This window comes from Haliotis cracherodii, unplaced genomic scaffold, assembly GCF_022045235.1.
Source record: "Haliotis cracherodii isolate W230 unplaced genomic scaffold, xgHalCrac1.p SCAF_34, whole genome shotgun sequence".
Classification (NCBI taxonomy): Eukaryota; Metazoa; Mollusca; class Gastropoda; order Lepetellida; family Haliotidae; genus Haliotis; species Haliotis cracherodii.
The window spans coordinates 31,337-54,622 of NW_027266291.1; the positions used below are offsets into that span (position 1 = coordinate 31,337).

At 38.7% G+C, this 23,286-nt stretch overlaps 1 protein-coding gene across 1 annotated transcript; it reads left to right on the forward strand.

Annotated features, from left to right (window-relative positions):
* The first annotated feature begins 5,081 nt into the window (after positions 1-5,081).
* LOC139477688 (uncharacterized) lies at positions 5,082-23,286 on the forward strand. The gene is made up of 3 exons (XM_071260067.1): positions 5,082-5,220; positions 18,607-19,522; positions 20,852-23,286. The coding sequence occupies exons 1-3, from the start codon at positions 5,209-5,211 to the stop codon at positions 22,099-22,101; spliced, it is 2,178 nt and encodes a 725-aa protein (XP_071116168.1). The 5' UTR covers positions 5,082-5,208; the 3' UTR covers positions 22,102-23,286.

The window sequence follows — 23,286 nt, forward strand, 5'->3', positions numbered from 1 at the left end:
GTTTTTCACCCCTGGCAGACTGACTATTTGTGTCAATACCAGTGCAAAGACTATCGAAACGTTCACTTCAAAACTCCCCTTTGGGTAACAGAGACAGAAAACATGTTGTCAAAATGTTGAATTAGAACGAGTGTTTGATTGTTTTGTGATTACTGCTTATCATCCAAAAATATGGCAATTGTGAAAAATACAGCCTATACTCTGCGACCTTGACACCATTGACGCCGCAGCCGACGATGCGGGTCCGTCAAAATGACACCTCGAACTGGTCGTTTAGCGCGAATGGGGCGTAAGCGGTTCCTCACTGTCTTGGCTGATATCCTACGCAGTCCTGGTTCTGCAGTAGTTGCAGAGGTGGATATGGTGACGTCGCTGTATGAACCTGTCCTGTGCTCTAGTAGTGATACGTGGTCAAACGGATCTGAAAAGGTCACGTGTTGTCCTGTGTGTCTGAAAACAGATCTACAGTCTTGGAATGGTGCTTGTTGCTACTTGGAAAAAATCTGTCCACAGCTAAAGATGATTCTCCTGTTTGCAGTGGGCCTTCCGTCAGTCGTGGCAAGTTTTCGCTGTTCATTTGCTGTAAGATTGTGATTGCATGCGAACGAAAGCGAACGTTTATAGCCCAACAAGTGATGGTGCTCGTGAACGTCATGTTGGTGTGTTTCGGCGCCAGGCTCTCATGTGGTTGTGTTTTTGCGAATTTTCACCAACTTTCCGCAGTACCTCATTCTTTCCACACAAATGAATCCCAATCCATGCAGCTCAATACAATTTTGCTATTAATTTTGGGGGAGCGTGGGTCCACATTGGCCATTTGTAGCTTCAACCTTCAGTGTGTGTGTATGTGTGTTGGGGGCCCGAACGCCTATCCCAAAAATCACAAACACAATATGTAAACAATTATTGATTTTACTTTAACAGAAAAATCAACATTTTTATATGTCATGGTAAGAGTTTTTACACTTAAGTGAGTGAGTGAGTGAGTGAGTATGCTTTTACGACGCTTTTAGCAATATCCCAGCAATATCAAGGCGGGGGACACCAGAAATGGGCTTCACACATTGTACCTATGTCGGGAATCGAACCCGGGTCATCGGCGTGACGATCGAACGCTCTAACCACTAGGCTCCCCGACCGCCCCTTTTACACTTAACCCCTCCTCTAGATACGCTACTAGATGATGACTGGATTGATGAATAATGTGGACTCTGTTGAGGCTAAGATGAGTTAGCAAATCTCGGTAACTGGTTGAATGTTTGATCACAAGATGCATTAACTGAAGGAAATGTTCGTTTCTTTATTCATATAAACTCATCTGAATGTGTTGTAGAATCCGTCAGTGTATAGTAGCAGGGTTTAAGTTAATCGGTGCAAGTTAAAGGTTGGAGTTAAAGACCTCTCGAAATGCAAACGGTTTCGAACAGCTTGCAAAGAACCGATCTTTCTACGTTTTCATTAACGTATCAGATTTCATTCGATAAAAGTCATTCTTCTCTGCCAATATCCAACACGTGTTAATCGGATAAGATATACTATTACGTATCTACATGACAGGTAGTGGTTTAAACGACTCCAATATACAATCAATTGTGATCAGACAACATGCCCTTCACACGGGCAGTTCAATCTTTGTCAAATCCAATTTCCTAAACCTTCCTTTATGTACACATGAGCTGTAATTGAGAAATTATGTTTTCAACATAATCTATAACATTATGGAAATTTGATCTCGAACACATACAGCAATTCCTACCATACTGATTGACTTGATCGACTCCAACACACTGTGCAGCAGATGGTAAAAGGAGAGATTGTGTTTGTGTCGGGCAGAATAGAACAGAATTTATTTCGTATAGTCTGGCCATAAGGCCAGTAGTACAGATGGTTGTTGGATAATATTTGACATATTGTGACAGAACGCTTCAGTTAATATTGGCTTTGGAATTTCTAAGTTTGAACATTTTATCTAAATAAAGAGCTAGCTGAAATAAAATGTTGTCGTCATTTGTTGCGTGTAACAATACAAACTTGTGCAGGGTAGGATATTGATAATACTACGAGGGCAAATACCTTATCCTTAAGTAAGTACAAGCTGGACATATAAATAGTGCATTTTATTCATCATCTAAGTCTTTTTTACAGAAAGTACATAGACTGTCAGCAAAGTCATGGTCACTAGACATTCTATATTTATGTATTTTAAAATCATTTAAACAACATCTAAATTTTGTTAAAGATCTTCTTAAATTTACAGTCTTAATCGATGATAGATATTTTTCAGGTTGTAGTAAGGATTTGTAAGTGCAATATAAATCTAGCCTTGGTGAATTAGATATACAATCTGACCATTCTTGCATAAACAAATCTCTTGTTCTTTCCTTAAATGTATAAATAAAAACATCACAGTCTCCGACATCTTGCATCAACCATACATAACCGAAACCATAACTAATCAATGTCTATCTTACAAATGAAACCCAATTTATATAACCTAATTCATCATATTTACACAGCATGAAACAGCAATGTTTTGGATATTTACCCAGAGGCATTCTAAATAGTTTAATCCAATACTTAATTATTTTCACAACACCCTGTTCATACATTCTCGTTCTTCCAAGTTCACCTAATACAGCAGCATTTGAAGATTTGTATCCTATTTTCAAAATTTAGTATGTATAATTTCAATGCTTTTTCTTGCTCCTGAACACCATAATTCCGCACCATATAGCAAAATGGGTAAATTTTTACAATCAAATATGTTATAGTATGTATCGACGTTTACGTCTGGATATTGTACCATCATTCTTTTAATTGGCACTAGAGCCTTGGTTGCCTGTTTAGCTAAAGTAACACATGCTTGAGTAAACATATTTCTACATGAAATTAGAATACCAAGATATTTATAGTATGAAACCACTCCAAGCTGTTCACCATTAATAAACCATTTTTCATGTTGTGATAGAGGCCCTCCATTTTTAAATACCATAACTTTACTCTTATGAATGTTTACTGTTAGTCCCCATTTATAGCAGTATCTTTCTAAACTAGTTATTTTGTTTTGCAGATTTATAATAGAATCAGCAAGTATGGACACATCATCTGCAAATAAGAGCAAAAATATTTCAACAATATCACAATCAATGAAGATACCACGAGTGCCATCACTCTTCATAACATTTACTAGTTCGTATTTGTACATCAAAAACAGCAGCGGTGAAAGCATACATCCTCAGGGTATGGTTTTATCTATTATCGTCCGTACGAACTCTAAATGGAGCTAGAAAAGGCCATACGTTAAGTATAAACCACACCCCTCGGGTTTTGTTGAGGATGTATAAATACGATACCCGACCCAGAGTGTCTCAACAAAACCCGAATGGTGGGGGCGAGGTGGGGTGAGGGTTAGGTCACTCTGTACATGTATTAATGAATATTTGTGGAAGTATTATGGGGTATGTGGGGTGGGGTGGCGGGGCCTTGAAACCGAGAATCTGCATCTAGAATACACGTCCTTTTTTGGTTTATGTTTATGACACTAAGCCGAGATCGCTTTTTCAGTTGATTGAGACAAGGTCTTCACAGAAGTTCACATTAGCACTGCACATGTATCAATGAATATTTATGGAAGTGTTGTTTATGTAACATATTCCCATATTGATGGTTCAAGAATCGAGACAAAACTTTCTATATTTCCTTATACTTATTACAAGTACTTTCTATGATTATATACTTCCATGCAGCTGGCAATATAGTTCTTACAACAATCAGTACCTAGCTGGACGCTCTTGGCCACGCTCACAGACACGCTCACAGACACGCTTTTAGGCACAAGTAAGAGTGTGCTCCCGACATTCACAGATACTGGTAAATGTGTGTACTAGACACACAGACACACTATAATAGTACTCTATGCATTCTGTTAAGTTCCGAATTTACTCACATGCATATTGAAACGGGCCGAAGATAAAAACAATCAACAACTAATTAAATAAATGGGTGCACTATGCTTGTAAACAAAACAACCCACATAACTTTTCAAGCATAATATTTTTTTAAGAGAATAAGCGGTAAGTATATTATGCATACAAAAAAAAATAAAATAGTTCAGCACCCCTGGAAATAGTTAATCCTGAAATTCGCTACATTCGCTACAACTGCTAATTTCTTGATGAGTATGTCAAGAATGATGTTCCGTCACGACTGACAGTTATCAATTTTATGTTTTGGGGGTACCCTGTTTTCGGGAGGATTATTCAATAAACACGGAGGGTTGTCATCAAACAATCAACGCCCATGTGTTATCAAATGTTTTCTCTGTTATCAATTCTTAATATTATCTACATATCTTTTATGGTCTGAATGTTGTTCGTATTTTATATACAACGTGCGTTTCTTTTGCGGTTTAGCATACTTTTCACACATTGGTATATTGCAGCGCTTTGGGCATGCTCAAACTTAGGATACAGTTCATCATAGATATCCATTTATTATTAACTATTATTAATATTGTTACATACATAATAAACACTACCTTGGGACCCGGGTTAGAATAGGAAGTCATCAATATTCCAGCTACATCACTGCGGCCAGGAAATCATCTAACGAAGATCCCCATGAGGGAACAATGATATGCAGATTGACCTCCCGATGCCTTGTAGTCGCATATTGCGTCAAGGATTGTTTACTAGTGTCTAACTACCCCTTAACCCTCAGGGTTTAATAACCAACATGGGTACAATGTGTGAAGCCCATTTCTGGTGTCCCGCGCCGTGATATTGCTGGCATATTGATAAAAGTGACGTAAAACAATACTCACTTATTAAAAGTCCGCATGAAACAGACATACACATATTCCCTGATTATTCATATTTCCGGGAACATATACACATTGAAAAATGTACACCTATTATTAACTGTGGACTAGTCCAAATTATTTTGTATGTTATTTTGTTACTGCTGACTGGATCAGTTCATTGCGGTATAGGGATGAAGGTTTTTCTATTGTGTGCCCCAAAATTGTAGCAGAGACCATATAATAGATTAGGGTCTCTGGTTGTAGGCAGTGAGCGAAGACACCGGTGATAAGTAGTGTGGTGGTGAGAAATCCTCCCCACATAGCCTCTCGGAGCATGTCACCACACACGAAGCATTTCACAGAGGGCAACGCGTTGTAAACTACAGGAAGCGCTCACCACGCGCCACATGAAAAAGACGGTAAGTGTGTTGCTTTTGAATTTATTCTTAACAACCAAGAAACTATATTTAAGATATCGATTAATTGATCCTAAATACTTTGTAAATCCGTCACTGGAATCCTTTGTTCGCCGGATGTCATCTACTCATGAACCTGCTATTGTACAGCTATCAATATTCATATTGAATGCAATGAAACTGTATAAGTCACATTATCAGTAATAGTATTTCTGTAATGTTATGTTCTATGTACCTGTGGCCTCTGACTTGAAATAAATGTGTTGTAAGAAAGTTTATGGTAATGTTGCATCATATGGTTATGCCCTTGTGTAGATATGGTGAGGATCATGGGGATTTACATATCTATTATGCCCATATTGATACAGAGGAAACACGTGAAAAGATACAAAACAATCCCCAGAAAAGATACAGGTAATCGACGTGAGGGTAATATGATAATATGCGGGAAATAACCACCTGTGCATAAAATGCCGATATAGGATTCTATTGAGGGAGTCACCATGATGTACATACGGGTAAATCTTTTTAAAGCTTGTACATTTTAGACGTTGTAAAGCTTGCATCATCATCCTTAAAGAGGCTGTACATAAGGTTGATATCTCATAAGAAATAAACGACTCGTGGTGGGTTATAGCTAAAACGGCAGCTCAGCAAAACGTCACCGAGCGAAAACGTCATCGATTGGCGATAACGTCACCTCGCCTGAAGCGAAAACGGCTACTATTATGCTACAGCATAACATAAGCGTTGTTTATCGTACAATAAAACAGTGCATGGATGCACCCCTCCTGGTTTGTTCTCCTTGCAGTGATAGGGGACACATTTTGGAGGATTAAGAGCTTGTAATGCAAGTATAAGGGACAACAGAAAACTTCAACTGATTGACCATGTGACGTCACGCTCAGCCCTCCCATTCATTTTTTATCTTGAAGCCACACCCGCCATTGTTTGTATCAACATGACGAACCAATCGAGCTACACTTAGAGTTGATATCCCTCTGTAGTTGGATGGACAATGTGTACCGTGTGCGACATACGCTTGCAGTCGGAAAGCGCAAGTAAAATCTCCAATAAAATGAAGTAAGTAAGTCAATGTGTATCTCAATGCTTGTGTAATGGAACAATTATTCCAACTGACCACGACCCCGGTAGATATACTGAACCGCAAAAGAAACGTCATCCCAAGTAACATTGCATAAAAAGTTGTCATTTGAATATCTGGGTAATTTTGGTCAAAGTTTCTGAAATTTAACATTACCTTGTCCAGTAGTATAGGTAATGATGATTCTGAAGTAATCCCACTGGAGCCAGATTTATATACCTATACTGCTACTACAGATGGAATTTTTATGTAAAGATGATGATGCGATTCAACGATCGTCATGATATTAAACTAAATTGTAAGGTAAATATTCTCTATTATTTTTATTCATACGCATACCATTGTGTTGAACAAAGTGATATTCAACATTTTTACAAAGTTCTTCGTTCATTTTACTAGGAGACCAGACTATGTACTCTTTTTCGAAATTGGAAAGAAACAATTGATGACCGTATTTGGTTGGTTTGACATCACTGATATGATATATACCCTGTGGTAATTCTCGCCATTTGATTGGCTTGTAATTCTCCATTATTATATACTTATGTAATCATTCGTCTAGATTATTGTGGTATGATCCAACGACAGGAAACAATCTATTTTTAATCTCTAATCAGTTCTTTGGTTTGGGCACGAATAATTGACGTGCTTGTTGTCTCCCCTGTTCTATGAACTTCTTTTTCTCGTCTTCGCTAATACCACTGGTCTTACGAGAATTGGATCAAATCTTCTACTTCATTATGTTGTATTTGGTGAGTTCTGAAACTCCTCCTCGGATATCTTACAATCAGCCAGTGCTGTTGAAATATGATCCTCAATGCTGTTCAACTTTGCTTCGGCGAGTATCCGAATATTATCATGTTTTAATGCTTTCTTTTGCAACTTACGAGAAATAAATTTTATCGCTATTCCTGCCAGTCCTGAGACTCCGGCGGCTACTTCCATGCAGAGCACGATATGTGCGGCGATTATAGTTGATAATAAACTAGCCGTTACAAGCGGGGTGTCAACTCTGTCGAGAGCATTCACAGCTCTGTGATACTTTTTATACAATCCAAGTCTCATCTCTCTCTCCTTCTCTATTCGATGTTTTATGTCGCTTATTTGATGTAATCGAAATCCCTCAACAGTATCCATCTTTTCAGATGCTTCATCGAGCACCGGATATAAACCCATAATGTATATTATTATATCATATAATAGTCTTTAATTGGTCTTGCTTCAATGTTTTGAGAGTATACATCAACCTTATTAAATGTATATTATACGGCATAAATATCTTAGTAAGAGAAATGCTATCACCTTTATTAACAAGGGTTGCAACAATATAAATAATACTGCAATGTGGACGCTCGTGTTTCTTAAGCCATTTAATTGATAGACCTAGTAATATTTCGAAGGCATCTCCAAACAAGACTTCAATAATAATTGTAGAAAGAGCAGGTATAGCATTCAAGTTATCTTTAATATCATTGAATTCAGTAACCAAATTTAAACTAACATTTTTTACTGCCGGACGACTCAATAACATATGACCTGGGTTTTCTGGCAGGGGAGAGACTAACACACTTTTTCGTTTTGATGGGATATAAGCTCCTAGTACGACCCCACTATTTATTATCTTAGTTACCCATCATCACATATGGTGGGGTAATGACGATATTCAGTAGCCGCTCGATTTTTGCTTCGACCATAGTCCATTTATTATCATCGTTGCGAGTAAGATTGTACGAAGTGATTTTATTGAGTCTACTAACGTAGACATCACTTAAATCTCCTAGATTACCTGTGAATGTAACATCTTTCCGCTTGTATACATTATCGTGTAAGTGTAAAGCGTATAACTTACCATCGATACCGGGTTTACCGAATCCTTCTGTGTCTCCAGGATCAGAAAGCGCAATTGTATTACATTGTCTAAGGTTATGCGTTCCAGGGCCTGATGAATTAACCATTATTTATAATATGGAGTGTCACCCTCAAATATCCTATATGTACAGCTTGATGTTTGATCTAATACAGAAATTTTTAGGTCTGAAATAATACCCTGCTTTAATTTTTTTATATTGTAATGTTGAAAAAGATTCCGTTCTATCGCAATTGTATTTTTCCTCTTTGACTGAAATAGCTCTCAGCAGAGTTGAAGGACTTTCGAGTTGAATATTATCCGTTGTACTGATCTGATCAAGATAGATGCACAATTCTTTATAGGGAACTAAATCGGGTAATTTAACTCCCTGCAATGTTTTGTTGTGTGGTATTAATATTCCTACAATATTAAGACCAAGTGCTTCTGCTAAGATCGGGGCAAGAATTATACTCTCTTCTCCAGTGTTTAAAATCAGCATCCCATTTGACTCATTTTTTGTGAGACTAGCTCCAAAAGGCTTAAAGATTTCATCATTTAGTGAGCATACACTGTAATAACCATCAGGTATAATGTGTTGTTTTCTATTTATAAATATCTGAATATTTCTTCTCGCAGCACTTATATTGGTCCACTGCGGGTAATACGTTATCGCAGAGAGCGACTTCAAGTTGACCAGCTGAGTTATCGATAGTATGAAGCAGTTGAATAGACTTACCATTTGTTATTCCCGGGAGTGTAACATACATATTAAATATACAAAGATACTATATCATAACTTAAATATGAAATCAACTTACATTACGAATCAGTCGATTCTAGTAGGTGCCTCTGGTTTTTTTTGTTGTTGTTAAATTCCCCGATATCTTTGAAAAATACAGGGTCACGGCAACTAGTGATAAAATGGTGCATGATTGGTTCCAAAATCCGATGCAATTTTGGCAGAACCAGTTAAACTTTGCCGTATGGTGTGCCACAACAGGATGTGGTGTATCTCTTTATTCCCCAGGATTTGAACTGAATAAGTCTGTTGTAACATTTCACGTGTACTATCAGATTAGATCTATACTTAAAGAAATTAGTGCTCCATTACCGGAGGATCTAGCATGGAATTCCACAAATAATCCGTACAATAGATTCGCATATGAACATATTTGTCAGGAATTTAATATTTCTACGAGTAAGGATTGGCGTATTAAAGGACTTAACCATGGCCTAGGAGTTCCGTACAGCGGACAAAAAAACTGTTAAAGAAGAAAATGATGATTTAGTTAAAAAAAACTCATCAACCATTCGATCCATTTTAGTTGTTACAGAAAAACAATCTTTTTGTAAGATTACATAATCTTAATCATGACTGGGAACTTTCGAGTGACGATTTGAGAGGAGATCTTATGAGTTTTAAGAGTGGTTTAGCTTATATGGTTACAAAATTTGTGCAACTAAACGATACCGCAAACGCTTGGAATGATTTTTTTAATGATAAAACAGATTTTTCTTTTACTAGCCCAGGAGCTGTAAGAGTTAATGAATAAAAAAGAACTTATGTATGGGCAATTCTTGGTGCACAGTCGTAAACACGAACGGGAATGATTGGTTCTGGGACGGCACTCGATGCGCAAAAACAGTTTGTTGCAAACGTGGAGGATGCTATTAATTCACCAGTTGACATACCATCTTCTAAGCGTTATCAAGATGTATTACAGTACGCTCAATCCAAAGTAGACTACATTTATACGCCGGGACTATAGATGTCTCCGAGTAATATTGAACTTAAGATCGGTTGAGTGATCGGTTATAATAATAAACAAAATCCAGGTATAAATTCATATATTAACACCGAATTAATAACGAAAACAAACACAGGCGAAACGGGAATAGTCAAGCCACAGACACCGAAACAGCCATCTACGGACGCACAACCACAAGTGCCACCACATATTGCCGCTAAAAATCAACAACATATCGATGAAGAAACAGCGCTTATAGTAGGTGGAGTTGCGGCTGGTTTACTCATGATTTGGATAAATACTCTTTAGCGGATACGTACAACAGCCCTGCAATTGCTACGATCAGTGCCCACAAGTTTTGACTAAGCCAAGAAGTGGCCTTTGCTAATAAATTCAAGAGCCAGGAAACAATACTCCCTATCAAATAGGGAAGTGCAGATGCGGCTTTCCCAGCGAGCTTTCCCAGTGCTTCTCCTAAAGCTTGTGAATGCTTTTTTATCCACTCTTTTACGTCATTTTTATCACTAGGTGGTGTGGATGGTGTATCACTGCCACCGGTTAACGTGAGAGTCAAAGTCGATATAATAAATCCCAATGCTGTTAAAATACTGGCAATGGTTATCCCCTGTTTTCTGAACAATGTTTTACTTTTATCAGCCAGTGTTGTATCATCGTTGAGGACTTGACTGATCGTTTCTCGAATTCGACTGATTTGTGAACGAAGTGCCTTTCTATTACTCGAAGCTGCTTCGAGGCGGGCCAATCTTTCGTCTTCTAAGTTAGGCAATCTTTCAGCAACGCGGCGCCTACTGAATTCATCAACTGCCTGTTCAAGTGTTGTTTTCTCATAAGCTATATGCTTGTCGAGTTCAGATAGCTTGGCTATATTATTGATGAGTTCTCCCCGCATTGTTTGCATTGCCTTGTCAAGGCCTCGTAATTCCCTAATATTGTACTCAAAGGATGGTGGTACCTGTAACGTGGAATTATCGTAGTAGGCATCCAAGATTTCTCCAAGTCCGTCTGAGGCCAGCTTTGAGCTTTCTTCGAAATTATCTTTATCTATGGCACCGTCTGAAGAACCTTAGTAGTCTTCGCAGAAAGTTTTTCTTGTGAGTAGTCTACAAAACCTAATTCAATACGGACAGTGTTGATGCCGTGTTTACTAGCTATGGTAGACAAGGCTAGGGGCTTACGAGTACAAGAATTCATAAGATCAATATCCGGAGAGCCACGCAGTCGCGATATTCCTTTACTATCTATCGTAAACTTTGAATAGTCACGACCAATAGGAGTTTCTTTTAAGGCATCGTAATAATCATTAACGGGTGGTTTCAAAAGTTCACCGTTAAGATTCATTGGGACATACCAGCGACACATTAGTGCGTCCACGATTGACGAGCAGACACCTCCACTGTCATAGGCCACACCGATGACCCATTCTGACACCACGTCATCGCCGGGACCATCTTCAGTGGGCAACACAGCAACAGCATTGGCGCCACCAGCAGTGGAGAAGAGTCCTTTTCTCAGACGAGAGCCGTTATTGTATATCAACAGCAGATGGCAGAGAGAGAGAGAGAGAGTCTGGCGACGCCGCGGGGAACGTTATTCGGATGCTTGTGTAGCAGGGGTGTTTCATTACGAAAAATGACAAGCTGCGGTTGTGTTGGTTGAGGTGACATTTATTCCATTATCAATCACAATTGACCAATCACCCTGTAATAAAATATATAACATTATATACTGTACATAGAATAGCATACGGCTGCACATTAATTATTTCCTAGTTTGAGCAGTCACATTAATCCATACATGCAACGCATACAGTTACACATCACTAGTTCGTTGTAGATAACTTATAATAAATACAATTTACCGAACTTTCAAATAGTAATTCATATATAAAATGTCTCTTATCATAACTGAATATATCAGTTACACCCCATATAGTTAGGAGAATACTATACGTAAATATATACTTATTATCTCTAAGATTAGGAATATATATAAAATGCTACCATGTTGTGTTAAATTATAACACATAGTTAATGAATATAAATGCATTCATAAGTGAGTGATAAGATAAAGGATTTATACATACCCTGTGGGTGACACCGGGGTGTGTCTATAAACCCACATCATATAGGACTCCCAATCAAATCATGCTCTCACACATACTTACACGTCAAACACTTTATACTGATAAAATAGAAGATATCTTGATTATTTGATATCATAGGTAAGTATTTACCATATTTACATTATTGATAACATATTTAAATGATAAGTTAGAATTCTATTTAGGAAAGATAATGTAAATAACTAACCTGAACTATATGTAGTCCATGTCCTGTCTGTGCAGAGTTATAAGCAGAGTGAATAAAAAGTGTGCAAATGTTAAGGAGGAAAGCTGTAGTTAGATAATGTTAATCAGCTAGGAAGCTGAAAGCTATTGTATTGACAAGCTAGAGAGTTGGTGACAAAGGGACAGGAATAGACTAACCTTTCCACCCTTCAATAAAATTGGACCAACCGCTTGGCCCTTTAACCCAAGCATATACATTTAGTACTACAACTAATGAAGATGTATACAACTACTTGAAATGAAAAGAGCTAAAACTATATTCCTAAAAACTATATATACAATATCTCTTGTGTTGTTGAGAGAGACTCGAGGGGTGGTCCGAGCATCATGGTGTGGGGTGGAATTGGTCTTGCTCAGAGGGTCGGCCCTGTGGTCTTCCAGAACATCGGTCCAGGGAGAGGCAATGGTGTCACAGCAGCTCGGTACATTGATCAAGTTTTGAGACCACACGCCATACCTCACGCAACCACGAGTTTCAGCATGATAACGCCCGTGCCCACACTGCGAGAGCAACAAGAAATTTCCTTCAGCAAAATGGCATCAGAACCGTGCAGTGGCCTGCCCTCAGTCCCTATTTAAATCCCATTAAGCACTCATGGGACGAGATTCAAAGACGGCTGAATGACGACCGACCAAGGCCGACAACTGCAGCTGAACTGCGTCAGGCATTCCTCAGAGTGTGGGCTCAAGTGCCTATGGCCTAGTGTTGTGTTTCACTTTAAGAACATTTTACACTTTAATTGATCAGTTTTGCCAAGTTTCATCTTTTTTATATGTCTCATAGTATGTTTACAGTATGTTTACAGTATGTTTACAGTATGTTTACAGTGTTTTTACAAATAAGGTTTATCATATATCTATCCATGGTGTGTGTTTTTTTTGCGGTTCAGTAGCATATAAGCATCATCCAACAATACATTAAATATAACTATAAGGTATGGGACAAGGATATCACCAGTTTATTTAAATAATTCAGCAATTAATAAACCATTGCCAGGTAATATACCACACTTCACGGCACTGATAGCACTGATTACTTCGTCCTGTGATGTTGGAGAGTTTAATATAATCATGGACATTTCATCAAAGTTAAATGTCGGCAGCCTCGTAAACAGAATCGTCAATATTATAAATATTTATAAAATGAGTTGCTCAATGATATTATTGGTTTCCGTCCAGTTACATAGTTAGAGAGTTCACGCAGAATAAATCAGAAGCACTTACTCGTTGGAAAATACTTTTATATACTCTTTGTATCAGGAAGAGAGGTTGTGTAAGTATTTCTTGTTTTAGATACCGATTCAACATTCTTACAATGTCTGTAAACTCGGAGACACTAAGAATGTGAAATCGCCTCATCCCAGGTCGGAGCCACATCTTCCATTCAGGACTGACATATCGAGAATAGCACATAGATTTAGTAAATGTCTATCTGCAGGGTTTACTGTGGTATCACAAGACTGTCTGTTAACCTTTATATTGTCCGTTAGATATGAGATATCTTCATCACCTAGGATCTCAGCAATGTCGTCTTCTGTTTGATCACTGAAATCACCAGTCTCCTCCAATGAGAACATGTTTATCTGTGTCCAACATCGGAATTACTTCAATTAAAGAGTTATTAGATAAGGTCATACCGTATTTTCCGACACGTTTGACCACTTCACATGGCAGCAATTGGTTTTCTCATGAGAACAGTAATAGCGCCCGACATTCCTCCCCTGTCAGTTGTCTTCACTGCATCAAGACCAAATGCTTTGTATTCTGTAGATATCTGGTTTTACTGATCTGGTTGATATGTTTTCACCAATCCAACAATGTCAGATTGAATTTTAAACTTCATGAAGTCCGACAGTTTACTTCGTAGTCCTGAAATATTCCAAAATAATAGAACGATTGAAGTTATACTGTTTACACTGTTTAAAGTTTTAACGGACGTGACCACACACCTATTTTCTCTGTGTGTATTTTCTTCTGAACGTCGCTCTTGTAACGTCTTCCTCTGTCTGTGCGTTACGTCACCTACAATTCCAATACCTGTAGTTTTCAATTCGCTTCGAAATTTTAAGCACCTGATTTTCCAATCTGTGTTGTAGAACTTGATGATAATTGGTCTTGGACGTATCGTATGAAGGTTTTTTAACCAAATCTGTGAGCTGCAGCAATGCCAGAATAAGTAATAAGCAATTTCCGTGCAGAATCGCGGCCCTTGGGCACGCCAGAAGTTGTTGGTTCGAATCCCGGTTCGTCCCGATTATGTTCCTAGGCTTGTCAGCACCATACGCGTGCTCAAGTTTAAACGTCTTAGCCCTGCATTACGTCGGGCCTCCCTTCACAATAAGCTGAGAAGACGTGATATAATTGGAATACTGTTCAGAGCGGCGTTAACCCAACTCACTCACTCATCTTTACATACTATCAACAATGAATGCAAATATAGCTTTCGCGAAGAAAGACACGTTTTATTACAATATAGATATTGATTATCGAACAGATCGTCTTGACAGGGCGCCGCAATTTTGTTTGAAGCAAATGCAAGTGATATAAGAGATGGAATCTGATTGACTCCACAGAGATTGACTGAACACAAATAGTAAAAGGAGCCCACTTTTGGTGGCTACATACGTATGTCGCTGACAGTTCACGAGGTTCCTTTTCAATGTTTTGTACCGCATCTCCAGTTCAATAAACCTCTCCTGCCTCTGTCTTGCCGATTATATACCTGGAACCATGATGCACACAACGTCAGCATATTCTTCATCTAAATTATATATACGCCTTTTTTACACAGATTAAGGTAAGGTGAAGGACGTTCAGTAACCAGTTCCAAACGAACATGGCTCAGGTTTTTGTCACGCAGGTAACACGGGTCAGCGCAGGTTACTTTTTCACACAGCCCCTCAAACACAAACAAACCAACAATAACTTCAAATCTGCGCCTGATTCACCTTCACACGAACGCCTGATGTTTGTTTGCTGACGACACGGTTTTGTTAAGTACCAAGCGTTGGGGGACTACGGGAAGATCTTGATATGCTCTCTGAGTATTGTATTAAGTGGGGTTTGATAGTAAATGTTGAGAAAACTTAATTTTTTAGCAGCTCTAACACGTTTTAGGCACAGTTCACATATGAACATGATTGAAAAGGGAGATGGGTTTAACCCCAATTACAGTTACCTATGGCGACCGTTACACTGGATGAAGAAAGTCTTATCAAATTCAGAACCGACCTTATCGATCATTCATGTCAAGTCATAGGGAACTTTGTTTGTGACTAAATACCAGGATATTTCTACTTTGAAACATAGGAAGGGTTCTGGATATGAAGTAATCACACACGTCTCTACATACTTGGCACTATGAGTGAGTGGGTGAGTGAGTGAGTTTGATTTTACGCCGCTTTTAGCAATATTCCAGCAATATCACAGCGGGGGACAATTAAGGGTTACGTGTTAACTCTTAATATAAAAAAATACACTAAGAGTAACAACCCACAACCCTTAATGTAAAAAATATTTTTTTTACATAAAGGGTTCATATTTTACATATCGCCCCTTATTGTAAAAGATTCTTATAAACAAAGTTTGATTGGAAATAAAGGTTGTTGTTTTTATTTCAGCATGGCATTTGCTTTATATAAAACACAGTCAATAGAAAATGACACTAGTGACATCATTTTCAGAATATAAGCTTTTTTGTTTACCACCCACAAAAATGTATTCGGGGGGAATACTGGTTTTGAAAAAATATTCACTGGTAAGATATGTTCGATACAGAGAAGATGCTATTATTATTCTGTTTGATAAAAGTATGTTTGAAAAAAACACTTGGAAATATGTTCAATTCTGAATACACGTGAACACTTCATCATGTTGTTGGGCACATTGCAATTGTGTTTTTTTTCATTTCGGCGGAGTTGTTGTCTTTTATTACTTCGTCATTTCAATTTGGCTGGACAACTTCTAAACTACTACATCGATTTCTTTCAGATATGTACGTAGGTGTAGCTACGGACACTGTACGACATGCCTTCATTTCCATTACCATTGTGGTACCATGGCAAGGGGACGGAGGCCGCTGATTGGTCGAAATTTAGAATTGTCCGATTTCGTTCAAATTTTGTATATTGACATGTTATGGGACTCCGAACTTAACCACATAGTTATTGTTTTTATTATGTCATTGGAAAGGGGGCATCTGATTCGTCCTTTAAAAACAGAGGTTGCGATTATGTCGTCCAATATGACTGCAGAGGGACGTTTGGATACTCATGTCAACATTATCATACGTCTGTGGGAGGTATTTAATTCCTCATTGGACAGTTCTAGTTAGCTTAATTATTATCCATACATGCAAGATGTCCGAAAGGCTGCAATCCGTCTTTGTACGGCGTGCGCCATCCGTCATGCGAAATCTATTCACAATCAATTTCACGATTTATTCATAGAATATGTCGAAAGATAGCATTTATAGCTAGTCTGGTACGGAATTCCACGGCGAGCTTATGTCAGCTCCCCCAGAGGATCGAATGGTCGGTCCCTTACTGACATGAAATACTCTACGTGTCGTATGCCTAATGTTCTTATTTCGCTGTTTTCCATCAACAACTGTCTTACTGCAGGATATGCTAAATTGGTATAGAAAAAGTATAGACTTCATATCCGAAAAATAGTTTACTTTTCATGGCTATTTTTGACTCAATAGGGTCAAACCAACGGGGTGTTGTTGGTTTCAACAAAAACATCATTGTATTGGAATTCCTGTCGTTTGTAATATCATATGGCCCTGGTGTATCCTCAACTGTCATTCTGCTACAGAATGTCCACTATATTATGCCTAAAACTCTGTTAATGTACCATTCTAACAACCCGCCACCATCTAGGACTGGTTCTGATCTGCTTGGTGCGAGTCCTCCTTTCCGTCGTTATGGTATTAGGATAGTAACGGAATCGAGGTTACCTTGCAGAGTATCGACAGATAACCTTTGTACAACAGTAAGTTAGATAGAAATCGGTTGAAAGGGTAAGGGGTCATAACCCCTTTTATAAAACCTGCATATAGCAATCAGGTGACCGTTGTAGAGAGGGAATCTAAACATGATTAGTCATTTGCACATCTAGACAAAGTAACGATCAATTAAAACTGCGAAGTTTCGTGAATGTTCGATAAATCTAATTAACCCTTAATGTAAACAAAAAAAATTATCTGTCACTTCAAAAATGTTTATATTAAGAGTTGTAACAAGGGTTAACCCGCAACCATTAATGTAAAAGTTTTTACATTAAGAGTAATTTTCACATTTAGGGTTGTGACAGAGCTTCACTAATTGAATACAGCCCGTGTAAGCGGACATATAATTTTAAGGCACTTGAATGAAATTGGTCTGTATCATAATTTAGTATTATGTATGTGAATAACTAATTGCTTATTTTTAAATTTGGTGTCATGCTTTTGTCAAAAACCAGTGTTTGAAACAAACTTATTGCTGAGTCTTTTTTAATATTAGCTAGTATTGTGCACAACCCCCAGTGGTTAAACTGATGATGGTAATCCTGCTGGGGTATGGTGCCTGAATCTGAGGCACGGTAAGTCCCCATTTGGTTACTGGTGGCCTAATACCTGGTGTTATAAACAGTTGTTGATATTGTTGCTATGTCCAAATATGTTTTTATATTTTGCATTCACTACTCAATTGTATACATAGCAACTTGTTATCGTCGCTATGTGGTGTAAATAATGTCGATGCAATCACTCATGGACTACATCTTTGCTTTCTCTTGAAAGAAAACGAACATTGTGAGCATTATTTTAACAAAAACATACATAGCCAGTAAGTAGCCATGTTTAGTAGTGTGCATTTACAAAGAGGAAATTCGCCTAAGGATGTTCAACAGATCACAAAAACTAAAGCCGCTTTGCTCATGGATCTTCACCCGTTTACTATTGTAAATGTATTGTACTGTTTTGAGCTGGTCTCCAATATCAGTGACAGCATTTACCGTAAATATAGATGCATATTTAGTTACATTACATAATCGTTGACATCCTCGCAAAACAACTATCTATTTAAAAATATTACGTGTCCACAAAATATGAATATGAATATAAATATGAAACAAATGGGAGCACACCGTATGATATTCTCATTCCGTATCGGGCTCATCATCTATGTGGATATTTCACGCCTTTATAAGGGAGCTTCTTCAATGAAAGACCGGCCCCCAATCATGTTATTGCTAGCTTCCACGTTACATGAAGCGCCAGATCTGACTTTCGAAAATATTGGTAAATCTTATTCCATGTATGTTTCAAATCTAGATGGAGGTTGTGCAGGATTACAGTCGACTGGCGGCCATATTGATGTCCTGGACTGTTACAGCCTTCATCTGTCATCAGTGTGCCAAGAGTTATCTTTCCTTTCTCGGAACGAGTACCATGGGTTACATGTCGGTGTCCATGCTTCAGTTATCACTCTGTGTGTTGACGTTGACGATCAAGTCGGAGAAAGAAATCACGTCACCATGGCAACACAAGGCAATGACTTTAGCTTGTCACGTGATAGCTACACTAGCAACTAATTACAGCCTTTCTCTAATTCACGCCTCGTCAACATTCGCCATTAAAATGCTGGAACCAATCACAAGTGCCGTTATACAGTGGACTATGTTCTCGGTGACCTTGCCAGTCTCGTCGATGTTAACATTACCGGTCATTGTGTCAGGGGCAATCCTATTTACTGGAAACCCATTCCAAGACGCTGCATTGTCACAAGGCCTCCTGTGGGCACTAATTTCAAATCTGGCCCTCGCATTTCGTAATATATCAATGAAACGTTTGTTCCAAAATGGTCACCATCTTGAGGCTAGATCAAAAGTCGTAACAATCACGACCACAGGGACTCTGCTGCTGATGCTGTGTCTTCTTTGTTTAGTCCAGGGACCTTCCTTCTGTCATCTGGGGATATTAGCAACGTCGTCCGCCGTCTTCCACGTCGTATACACATATCTGTCAGTGGCATTGGTGTTAAAATCTGTTTCTGTCGTCACACACGCCGTCATCAACATTTTTAAAAGGATCGCCGTCGTTTTAATGTTGTGTGTGTTTGGAAGAAGGGGGCTAACTTTGATCAACATCACAGGGTTATTGGTGTCTGGCCTGGGCCTCGTACTCTACTCTATCAAGAAGAACCAAGCTCCAAGTCCAACTAGGACCGTTCCTGCTGTAAGCACAAAAGGTAACGTGTAAGCATAGTGGCAACGGCATGCCTTCGTCACTCCAAAGATCGGGGTTCGCTTCACCACGCGTGCACAATGTGTAGACGATATCCAAGTTGTCCCCGCCGTAACATTCCTGGCTTATTGCTCAACGAGATCTAAAACAATTTTCCCTCTCTTGCTGTTGAGATTTGTGGAATAATTTTCATTATTTGCGATTTACCTTAAAAATCATTACCCTAATAATTTATTACTTATTACTTTACCAAATTACTTTCAAATTCTTTTGCAGTATTTTGTTAAACCTTCCTTTGGCATCAACCATCTGTCAGATTACAATCAAAGTGATATATACATTGTCTCCGAAAGAGCCGGGGAACTTTAAGTCACTTTATAACACCAGTTGTGTCGTGTAAACACAGGAGGCTGAGTGGGGGTGGGGGCACTTGCAAACACAGGCGCATTGTGTCTCACATTACATTCACAAACTGAAACAATAGTTCTCAGTACATGAAATCTCCACCACAACGCCAATTGTGATTCCCTGATTCTATCATGGCTTCATTGAAACCATCCAGACTATGCAGGGGTTATGATACGAAACAAATTCAGCAACTATGCTGTGGTTACGTCAAGAGGGTGGTCCTATGTACATTGTCTGTTGCATCCAGGCATCCAGGACTGGTTTTGACTGAGCAGTGGAATTAATACCGTGAATATAGACCGTGTTTTATTGCCAAGCGTCACGTCGCCAATGCCATATCACTTACATAGGTATGTGCATGCATGTGTAAGGCTGCTTGTATCAGTCCTTGCGTAACAACAGTAAACTGTTGTATCCCCCGAGGGCCGATCACCAGGCATGTTGAAACTCTCTTGTTATGACGGGGTTGGACCACCATCGCAGACTCTCAGTTACGACGATGTTAAATAGGTCAAATAGGAAAAGGTTTAGTCATGAATATCGACCAAAAATAGACGAGGGTTAACGTATTCCGTTACATCTCGTGTATTTAGTTTCCTAATTTAAAAAAATCTAACATAGATTGGTCTGTATAATAAACAAAGAATATCTGTTTAAATTACACAAAGGTATCATCCATAGTGTAGTTCATATAGTTTTCTTGATATTGTTGACTTTTATAAAAATATATTTACACCACATGCCTGTGACATTTACCTTACTCTTAATTTTACATATTGTAGAACATTTGTTATTTTTTCGCGTCGCCATGTGGCTGAAATATCACCATTACGAAGTTAATTCACGCGCTCAGTGTATTTGACATTCTGTCCTCGGTACACGATTTTTGAATTGTTATCCCCTGTCAATATTTCGTATATTTCAGGAACTGCTCAAAGAGTAGCTTTGTTTCTCCTGCCCCTGGCCTTGCTCTGCACAGCTACCGGAGTTACAAAGCTTCACTGGGACACTTTGGCTAACATCAAATTTCAACAGACGGAATTATCCCCAATTGACGCAACCGAATACTGGAAATCCATTGGCCTGCACTTCACACCTGAGCATGGACTTGAAGACTTTATTTCTATGAAGTACGTAGACCACCCATACGAGACAGACAGACTGTCGCCATTACTGACGCGCCACTATGACGTCATCAGGGAAGCACAAAGAATACATTTTAACATCTTTAACGACTTGATTGGTGCTAAGAAATACGCTATTTTATTTGATGTGGCCGACTACGAAAACAAAGGAGACCCTGCTATATCGACTGGAGAAATTATCTTTCTTCGTAAACTTGGCATACAGCTTATTTATTATTGCTTGACAAGCAAATGCCCCAACGCAATAACTCATTCTGTAAAGATCAGTGAAAAGTACCCCAAAGATCAAGTTATAATTCTTTTCCAAGGAGGTGGAAATATGTTTTCGTATAAGAAAACTGACGAAATAAGAGAAAAGGTGATCAAGTCTTTCCCCAATCATCAAATCATCTGTTTCCCGCAAAGCATCTGGTTAAGATATGAAGCATCAGAAATAAACCGTTTAGCGAAAATATATAATGGTCACAAGGATTTTACACTATTAATCAGAGATAGAAGCTCATTGGAAAAGATTAGCGCTCTCCTGAACAACACGAGGCGTATTCTTGCCCCTGATATGGCGTTTCAGATGGGAGCAGTGTCCCGCTTTGCTCCTCCAACATTTGACATTTTGTGGTTGAAAAGACATGACGAAGAGGCTACCGGGTACACACTACCAACGTTTCCTAAAAATGTTACCGTTCACGTTGCAGACTGGTTCCGCACGTGGCCAACAGCAAGAGACGAATCCACAATGGAGATGGCTATCCATATGGCTACAAATGGCCTGTTGTTTCTTCAGAGAGGACGTGTAGTCATAGCTGACCGGCTTCATGGCCATATTTTGTCCGTGTTGTTGGGCATTCCGCACGTGATTCTGGACAACTCCTACCACAAGGTGACCAGTTACCACAAGTCCTGGACACAGGGCATGGACAATGTCAAGGTCGCGAGTACGAGTGATGACGCGTTGCATATGGCACTGGAATTCCTTGACAAACAACGTGACATTTTACCACCCATTCTACAGTACCATGTTAGTCATGATTAAAGCTTTCACATAAAACAGCTCTTGGTAAATGTGAAGCTAGGTTAAACGCTGTTTGTTGGAAGAAGCTTAGGATCAGAATGTCAGACGATGTATAATACTAATTTGGGGCCCCCGAGTTGACATGATCAAACAATGTTTACATAATATAAAGTGTACAGATAGTATTGGCTTTTGTAATTGATATATATATATATCCTCTTCAAAAAAAGAAACGCAAGGCCAGATTTGTATGAGGTAGGAAAATACAGTCAACTACGTTTATAACGAACGAACATGCACGCTTATGACGAACTGGCGGATATGACGAACTGTTTTGGTCCCGTTCATTCGCTATATTTACATGTATGTTGTAAATATGCCTTAAACGAACTACGGTTATAATGAACTAAACTTCGTTATAACTGCAGTTTACTCTATGTGTTTGTGAGGTTTGTGTTGAAGGTGTCCTTGTATAAATCATGTATGTTTGTTGTCATTTATGATGGTGTAGGTACGAGGGCTGGTCAAAAAGTTTTGACTATCTTTCAACTATGGCCCATAACAAAGTGAACTAGTTGTTTGAGTTTAAGTACTAGTAGTTCATGTTCTATTTGGGATAACACTTTCTTCGTAAAGTACAGATTTCTTAAAGTCAGCGATCTAACCGAATCAGCCACCGAGGCCACGAGAATCTATTCTTTACTAAGAAAGTGTTATCCAAATGTAACATTCGTTACATTTCACCACTTTCTATCTGCCATTGAGAATTCATAGCTTTCGGCCATGGGAACCGTGCCATTTTACACATATCAGAGGGGTACACACAGTATGTGCTCTAGACTACCAGTTGTCGGACTTTAATTTTGTGGAAGTCTCGGTGGCTGAGTGGGTTAGATCGCTGACTTTGTGTGCTGGCAATAAGGTTCCTCACTCTGGCAAGTGGGGGTTCAAATCCCGGACGAGACTCAATCCCAAAAGGTTCGAGAATCTGTACTTTACTAAGAAAGTGTTAACAGTTACATTTCACCACTTTCTAAATGGTGTCTGATGCAGACTTGGAGAATCATAACCCTGGTGACTATGTCTTTGTGTTTTAATAATTCCATATTGCTTTGCCAATATTATTGCTAGGATCCCCTGTGTTATTGTTATGTAAGCAAATGTTGTGGGTGATGAATTATTCTTAGTGTAGAATTAATAAACTCT